The sequence below is a fragment of the Scylla paramamosain genome, chromosome 27 (genome assembly GCF_035594125.1).
Source record: "Scylla paramamosain isolate STU-SP2022 chromosome 27, ASM3559412v1, whole genome shotgun sequence".
Taxonomy (NCBI): domain Eukaryota; kingdom Metazoa; phylum Arthropoda; class Malacostraca; order Decapoda; family Portunidae; genus Scylla; species Scylla paramamosain.
In genome coordinates this window covers 12,631,809-12,640,378 of record NC_087177.1, presented here as the reverse complement: position 1 = coordinate 12,640,378, position 8,570 = coordinate 12,631,809, and the positions used below count along the sequence as shown (strand labels likewise).

At 45.4% G+C, this 8,570-nt stretch overlaps 2 protein-coding genes across 2 annotated transcripts in view; both read right to left on the bottom strand.

Annotated features, from left to right (window-relative positions):
• Positions 1-6,010: 6,010 nt before the first annotated feature.
• On the bottom strand, positions 6,011-7,962 carry LOC135114410 (mucin-2-like). The gene is made up of 3 exons (XM_064030314.1): positions 7,325-7,962; positions 6,966-7,262; positions 6,011-6,116 (listed from the first exon to the last, which is right to left on the bottom strand). Exons 1-3 carry the CDS (start codon positions 7,960-7,962, stop codon positions 6,011-6,013), a joined length of 1,041 nt encoding a protein of 346 aa, XP_063886384.1.
• A 90-nt stretch (positions 7,963-8,052) lies between these two features.
• LOC135114236 (protein deadpan-like) overlaps positions 8,053-8,570 on the bottom strand; it is an 8,779-nt gene continuing 8,261 nt past the window's right edge. The window contains exons 3-4 of the mRNA XM_064030029.1: positions 8,543-8,570; positions 8,053-8,400 (exon numbers count right to left, since the gene is read on the bottom strand). The exon at positions 8,543-8,570 is cut by the window's right edge and continues 136 nt beyond it. Coding sequence (XP_063886099.1) covers positions 8,202-8,400; positions 8,543-8,570 — 227 coding nt within the window. The 3' untranslated portion in view covers positions 8,053-8,201. The remainder of the gene's footprint in view (positions 8,401-8,542) is intronic.

Sequence of the window (8,570 nt, the reverse complement as noted above, 5' to 3'; positions counted from 1 at the left end):
ATTGTTACCTATAACGAATTTGTATTTTGTTGGTATGTGACAGGAAACCGTTGCTTTTTAGTTGGAAAGAGTATCCGTGGAATAAGCAAATTTCAATCTTTAGTATTCACTGGTTGACTCAAAAAAAAAAAAAAAAAAAAAGGAGGGGGGCGGGAGCTGCAGATGTTGGGATTGTTAAGGACAGCTTGTATGTCAACCAAACTTTCAAGGTTATTCTACGTACAAACCATCATATGAAGATCTTACTGATGTATAAGATGGGATAAGCAAATTTCTACCTTTAATATTCATTTGTTTAGTTCAGGAATTAAAAAAAAAAGATAGAGATGGGAATGTTTTATTAAGGATAATTTATATGTTAACCAAGCTTCCAGGGTTACTCTACTCTATAAGATGGAATAAATAAACCTTAATCTTTAGTATTCAGTGATTAATTCAGAAATAAAACAGAAATGGTGATGAATGTTTTACTAAGGACAACCTTAATATTAACTAAACTTTCAAGGTTACTCTACGTACACCCCATCATATAAAGCTAATGCTCGTCTGGACAAGTATATTCGCATGACTGTCTTGAACAGAACACAGGTAACAGGATAACAAGTATGCAGGTGTGGAGAAAACAGTGGTTAAGAGGGGTGTGTAAGGAGGCACGCCCCGCAACCCTGGTCTGGGGGGCGAGGTTGTGACGCCGCTGCCCGTCTGCCTGAGTGTGGCTCCTCCTCCTTCCTCCCACCTTGCCCCTGTTGTCTGTCACAGCGTGAGGTCGTGGAGCGGGAGGGGATGTGCTAGAGGCAGGGTGGAGGAGCTAATGCAGGAGTGTTATGTAATGATCTATGAAGCTATATGTAATGTACAGGGTGGCAAACAGCAGCAGACTTACTACGTTATTGCTTGTGTGGCTGTATGGGGACATGTTCTATGTAGCCCACTGCTGTGTAGAGATATAGGACAGTAAAGCAGAAAGCTCCTCCTCGTCCATCACTCCCTGCTACTTGTGCTGGCATGGCATCAGTCTTGAAAAGTATCTCAGTACTGACAGAAAATTACAATGTTTTTGTATTTATATATTCTTTTTTTTTTTTTTTTTGAGGGGGTGTGTTAGAATGGAAGGCTACTTTATTTGATATATGACGAAACTTAATCTTGTTTTATTATATGAAACGCAGTACACAATATAGTAAAAGATAAATTAAGCAGAATGTAATGAAACTGGGATGTGGAATAATGCGATATGATATATAGTGCAATACAGCATTAGGATATGTGATACAATATCAAGCAAGGACATGAAGTAAGAAGAGGGCAAGAACGAAGAGGAGGATGAGGAGGAGGAAGAGGAGGAGAAGAAGAAGGACGAATAAAAAAATAAATAAGAAAGGAAGAAAAAAAGCCAGACTAATAAAAATAAACTATGCAACACTTTAATGTACTTCTTTAACTTGTCCTTACCACAACCTGCCAGCCGCGGCCCCCTGACAACCACGCCACGCACGCTTGCTTACTTGCCAATGCGGATCTCAGAAGGTTAAACGCATTCAGGTTATCGTCATCTAAGAATGTTGCTTCCTCGGATACGTTTGGCAGGAGTGATAGGTGGCACTTCTGTGTGTGTGTTTGCCTTTTAACTGCAGACCACGCTTCATTGTTTCTAAGTTGTAGAGAAAGAAAGAAAAGAAAGGAAAGGAAGGTGAAAAAGACAATATTCTGGAGATGTGAAAAAAAAAAGTGAGGAGGAGAAGGAGGAGGAGGGAAGAAGAATGGAAAGAAATATGAATGAAGTTAAGGAGAAAAGAAATGGAGGAGAAAGAAAAAGAGGGAAAATATGTATTGCCTTATAAATTGCTACACCATTTTTCTTTACATTAGATTTTTACTTATATATACTTTCGTTCATGACAAAGAAAAACTGCCATAGTGATTATACATTTTTTAGACCAGACAAGATGATTTTTTTTCTTTTGTTTACTGAAAGTGCTTAAAAGAAAATGTTTGCATAGTTGAGTCAGGTAAAGCAAGCATTTATAATTCAACTTTTGGTGAAAAATACTCGTACGTACCTACATTCTGATCGCCATCATCACTTACTCACAGAAACACGTGTACACCCACAGTCGCCCTAGGAACAGATGTCATGCTGGGAAAAATCGTATGGGCAAAAAATTCGTAACCATCACAACTACTGTATCTCCCCTCCCATCACAGTCATTTCAGGCAACCATTGTACCATCCTGTCATTACAATCTTCAGTTCCTCCTCTTGGTCTCTGTGGGGCTTTTAATGCATAGAAACTCTTCATGAATTCATTATATTATTATCTATGCCATTCACACACGAGGAATTCACTGGACTTTCTAAAACTATGGCGACTCTATTTCTTAAAGCATCTTGTTATGAATAAAAGGAGGAACCTATACCTGCAAATTTATGATGAAATTACAGCTACGTACTGGCTCTTTGGAACTTGTTGACTTGTTGCTTCTAAAAATACTCAACTTTTGGCAAGAAACTTAGTGCGTGTGTTGCTGCTTACTGTTTGTTGCGCCCCAAACTTGAACAAGTAGCAATTTACAAGAGAGAGAGAGGGAGAGAGAGAGAGAGAGAGAGAGAGAGAGAGAGAGAGAGAGAGAGAGAGAGAGAGAGAGAGAGAGAGAGACAGAGAGACAGACAGACAGACAGACAGACAGAGAGAGAGAGAGAGAGAGAGAGAGAGAGAGAGAGAGAGAGAGAGAGACCACCGTTATTCTATATTATCCACACACACACACACACACACACACACACACACACACACACACACACACACACAGGAGTTTCGTATCTGAAGTCGTAGGATTGACACAAGGCCAAGGTAGCAACAACAACACCTCCTCCTCCTCCTCCTCCTCCTCCTCCTCCTCCTCCTCCTCCTCTTCTTCCTCGTCCTCTTACTTTCAAGGTCGACTTCCTCCACCGCGTCTGAGAGCAACTTCTTTTTTGCTCTTGCTTCTTACTCTTCTTCAGGAATCTTCGCCCTCCTCCTCCTCCTCCTCCTCCTCTTCCTTCTCCTTCTCCTCCTCTTCCTCCTCCTCCTCCTCCTCCTCCTCCTCCTCCTCCTCCTCCTCCTCCTCCAAGAACTGCTTTACATTTCTCGTCGAAGTTGACCTTGAGACATTTGGTGTACTCCGTTACATTGAGGGGGAAGGTGATGACAGTGTTACCAATAGAGTGTGGCATGGGAAGAATAGGAAAGAGAAAGAGGAGAAGGAGGAGGAGAAGAAGAAGAAGAAGAAGAAGAAGAAGAAGAAGAAGAAGAAGAAAAAAAAAGAAGAAGAAGAACTAGCATCAGCAACAACAACAACAACAACAACAACAAGAGAAGGGGGAGGAGGGGTAAAGGAGAACAACAAACAAAGCAAGAGGGACAAGGAGAGCAAGAAGGAAGAAGAAGAAGAAGAAGAGGCAGATGGGGATTGACACGTGGACACACACATATACATACATACGTACATACATACGAAGAAGACTTCTTTTTTTCCATCTCCTCCTTATGAAATGTTTAATTCTTCGTTACGTGACTTGAGCTGCTTCACTGTTATATGCCAGTAATATTTTGTTTTCTATGTAAGAGAGGTGCTGACCAAGGACAAAAAAAAAAAAAAATGGGAGGGGCAGCCCATTGAGTCGCCAGTCCCCAAACAGAGGTGAGAAAGGAGCGCTGAAAACTAAAGGATAAGTGTCATGAAACCTCCTTCTTGACACAGTTTCAGTCATAGAAAGCAGGAAATACAGAAGCAGACAGGGAGTTCCAGAGTTCACAAGAGAAAGGAACTAAGAATACTGGTTAATTCTTGCATTAGAGAGGTGGACGGAATAGGGATGAGAGAATAAAGTGGGAAAAGTCTTGCGTGGTGTGTTGTGTTGCAGTCCCTTATGAAATTAATCCTATTTATCAATCCACCTGCTGTACTTCCTTCTCTTGTCCACCTGTCTACTAATCTGTCTACATTATCAATTCACGTCCCGGTTTTTTTTTCTTTTTTTTTTTTTTTTTTTTTTTTGCTGTCTTGTTTGTGGCTAGGTGGAATAGTTGTTTGGATTCTGAAGGGTGACGATGCTAAACCGTAGAGTTTGTGTGTGTGTGTGTGTGTGTGTGTGTGTGTGTGTGTGTGTGTGTGTGTGTGTGTGTGTGTGTGTGTGTGTGCGCATCCTATACCCTCCTCCTTTTTCCTCGTCCTCATCCTCATGTTGCTGATTCTCCTCCTCCTCCTCCTCCTCCTTGTCCTCCTCCTTGCTTTTCTGTTCAGCTTTCATAGTGATAATTCGTTAAACTTAACAAGTTACCTTTTCTACCGCAGCACTTTCTTTCAGATCTTTCTTTTGTCTGTTATTTTTGTTTTTCTATGTGTTTTCCTTCTCCTCCTCCTCCTCCTCCTCCTCCTCCTCCTCCTCCTCCTCTTGCGTCTGTCTCTTCCTGATGACCTCACCTGGTTGTCACACAAACCCGTCACACACATGACATGGAGAATCAAACACATTTTTCATTTTAACATTTTATTTACACAGGAAGCAGTAAAGCGTATCACTTCACTGACAAATATATATGATATGATATAAACGTATTCAATAACTCTTAAATATCTTTTTTTATTAGCTTTTCTTTTATATATATATACACGAAACGGCAATATGTTTTTATCCATTTTTTTTTTTCCTGGAGTGTTTCTTTCATCTGGTAACTCTTCTGTATGTACTTAGTGTATTGTAATTGGCATCTCTCGTTGTCTTATTAGGATCAATATTCTTAAACATTTCATCGTCTCATCTCGACCACTTTTGATCCTTTCACTGTTTTTTGGCACATCTTTCTATACTCCTTAACCATTACGGGACACTTCTTTTAGTTTCACAACCACCTTCAGATGTTATACTGGCTAGGCTCTCCAAAATCTATTATATTTTATTCCCTTTCCTTCTTGAAGACGATTGTAAAGATTTCATGCATTCTTTTTTTGTGCTGTGAGTTGGTGCATATTGCAGTGGGAGGGTTTGACAAGCATTAGTGGCAATGCAAGAGGCGAGACTGAGATGGTTCGGGCATGTCAGAAGAAGGGATGAGGAATATGTGGGAAGGAGGATGCTGGAAATGGACCTACCCGACAAAAGGAAGAAAAAAGACCAGAGAAAATTTATGCATGCAGTGAAAGAAGACATGCAAGTGGCTGATGAAACAAGGGAAGGCGCAGAAAAATTAATGTATTGGAGAAGGATGATCCGCTGTGGGAGCAGGCGAAAGGAGAAGTGGAAGTTATGAGGGTCTTTAGTGATATCTTCACAATGCCTGTGACAATTTAACAAGTACTGTATACAACTGAAGGAGATAAAACACTCGTTAGAACCCAACTAATCAATCTCGTGGCTTTTGAAAATAAGCGTAATGAGAAAACAATACTTTTAACACTTTCACTGCAATATGCACCAATGCACAACACTAAAAGCAATGTACGGAAACGTTATAAACATCTACAAGAAAGAAGGTGATGAAAAGAATAGATTTTCAAATTTCTAGGCTATGCAGTGTTTAGAGGGAGCTGTAGAACAAGAAAAGAGGTCTCAGAGAAGTTAGTAAAGAAAGATGAGGCAAATATCAGTGAAAGGGTTTAAGAATACGACCCAAAAACTGTATTGGCGGATGTGAATGGGGTGCGTGGTGGCGACTCCCCAGCAGCTTCAGAGGAGGCGTGGGTGCAGCGGCAAGAAGCAAAGAGGGACTAAGCAAGGGTCTTAAGGGTCTAGAAGGCAGGTCTCGCTGGTTAATTTCTCCCCATAAATCTTTCATCCTACAAGATTCCTCCCAAAAGAATAAATTTCCCGTTCAGTGCTTGATGGTCTCTCTCTCTCTCTCTCTCTCTCTCTCTCTCTCTCTCTCTCTCTCTCTCTCTCTCTCTCTCTCTCTCTCCTCTCTCTCTCTCTCTCTCTCTCTCTCTCATCTTCAGCTTCAACTTTTATCTTTCCGATTCTTATTTTTGTACTACTGTCTCTTGAATACTTCCGGAACCTTAAATGGTGTGATTGACCTCCTAGTAGTTGAATTACGTTGGGCTGTGTTGTGGCCGTTGACAGAGGGGGCAGCTATCCTGGGTGGAGTTTTCAAGGAAGAGATTTAACGGGAGCAATTTATATAGGGGGCTTGAAAGAGACTTAACTTTGGGAGGGAATAACTGAACCATGTCACTCTGTAGTAGCTAGTCACAGTCACACACACAGACACAAACATACAGGCAGACTTAACATGTTACGTACGAGTAACTTATGAGCTTCTTGTGACTTTTTTTTTGTGTGTGTGTGTTTGTGTGTTTCTTATGAGAACTGAACGTATTAACGGCTATTTCTAACGGCTAATCTTTTTTCTTCCATCCCCACCTTAAGATCGAAGAGATGTCAGTCAATGGCACCGCTTTGGCCTTAAAATAATGAGTAAAAACAACATACCGAATACCCTGCGAGCACAGGAGCAAAAAATGAACGAAGACTTAAGAAAACACTCATCATTGATCACTTGTAATATAGGTTTCTGTTTTCCTTTTTGTACATTTCCACCTACTTACGCACGTCAGGGTAATCGATACTTTCTTGACTCGCTCTCTTAACATTAATGGAAGGGATCACAGGGATTATTATTATTTTTAAGTATCTTGAGTCACAGGGGCAGTATGAACTCACCGGGGATTGAGAGAGAGAGAGGGAGAGAGGGAGAGAGACGTAAAGTTGACGTTGAGTAGAATTTATACAGATGGTGAAGTGCATTCTCTCTCTCTCTCTCTCTCTCTCTCCTCTCTCTCTCTCTCTCTCTCTCTCTCTTCTCTCCTCTCTCTCCTCTCCCTCTCTCTCTCTCTCTCTGCGCTTGCACGCTTTTCTGTGTGTGTGTGTGTGTGTGTGTGTGTGTGTGTGTGTGTGTGTGTGTGTGTGTGTGTCCCGCCCCTCACCAGGGCCTCCACATGTCCTTGTCCTCCTGCGTGGCTGAGGTCGAAGGTCTGTCTGGAGAAGGACTTCCCTCGGACTTGACTTTCCTGGGAGTCGTTTGGCTCGTCGGCGAGGGTCCCGGGGAGGCGTGGGACCCCGGGGACACACCTGATGATACCTGGGACTGCGGCGAGGTGGTGGAGGGCGGCGTAAGGTGCATGGAGGGAGTGGTGTGTGAAGGTGGTGTGAGTGGGAGCGAGGAACCCATGTGGGAGGGCGGGGTGGTGTGGGAGGGAGGCGTAAGATGCGACGGGGGTGTTCTCTGGGAGGGCGGGGAAGCATGCAGGGGGAGGGGAGGTGTGCGAGGCGTCTGTGGGCTGACTGGGGGGTGTGAGGTGCAGGCTGAGTGGCGGAGGGCCAGGGGAGGGGGGAGTAGTCAGTCTTGGCTATCTTTGAGGGTCTGGTGCAGGTTGTGTCTTGCTCCTCCAGCGGTCGTTTGATGGTGATGATGTCTGGCTTTTGTTGCGAACTTCCCTCGGTCTGACTCTGGCGGAATGACGTGCAGAGGGCCAGGGCGGGGACATACTTAGGAGACGGGAGGTGGGGCACGTCCTTGTGTGTGGCGGTCTGGGAGGGCGTGGTGTGCTGGGGCGGCGCGGTTCCTGTGTGCTGGGGCTGTGCGGGGGCGGTGGAGTGGGGCGGGACTAGTCTGTTTAACGGAGGTTTTCTAAAGGAGAAGTCCAGTGGTGCCCGTGCGTCTGTGTCTCGCGGCGCAGACAAGGCCAAATTGACGGGCTGGACCGCGACCTGAGCACGCACCACTGTCTCTGCGTGTGGCTCCGGCAGCCCAATGTACCGCCTGGCCGTGGGCGCCAAAACCTTCTGCGTGGTGCCGGAGCTGGCGGAGTCTTGAGGGCGAGTGTATACCTCCAGCGGCGCCCGTGGAGGAGATCCCGCTCGCCTCACCAGCAGTGAAGGCAGATGGACGTGGAGGTCTCTCGCCCGAGGAAGACGCCCCATCGTTGACCTTCACAGCGGCGGGCTGCAGCACCTGGGAAGGCTGAGGCGAGGAAACCGTATTTGTTCCTTGAGGGGGCGGCGCGCCAGGCTGCGAGGTGGGAGGTGGAGGGTGGGGGGAGGCATGGGCAAGGAGGGACAGGCCACCATGGAGGAGGAGTGCTGCACCTGCAGCATCTCCGGCAGCTGCAAGCCTGGCAGCAACAAGGCCGTGCAGCAGCCTGGCCTGGTTGTTGTTGACATCACCAGGCCTCTGCTGCAGGGGAGGAGGAGGCCCTGGTGGGAAGAGCGCCGCCCTGGAGGTGGGTGAGAGGCATGGGCAGCCCCGCCATGGCCGTGAAGGACATGGGCGTCATGGTGGATAGTCCAGACACACACTGGCCCAGGTGCTGCAGCAGCCGCTGCCGCACGCCTCCTTCCACCTCGATCCTCGACACGTACCTGCCGCACACACCGCACAGTTAGCAATGGGAGCAGCTCACAGCCTCCTAGATCACTCAGTGTGGCTTAACTATTTCTAATAATGAAAGAGTTCAACACGCCAAGGAAACGTTCCTCACCCAGCCCTGACCCGACCTCTCACCTTGTGACCTCCTGGGCGCACTCCGTGA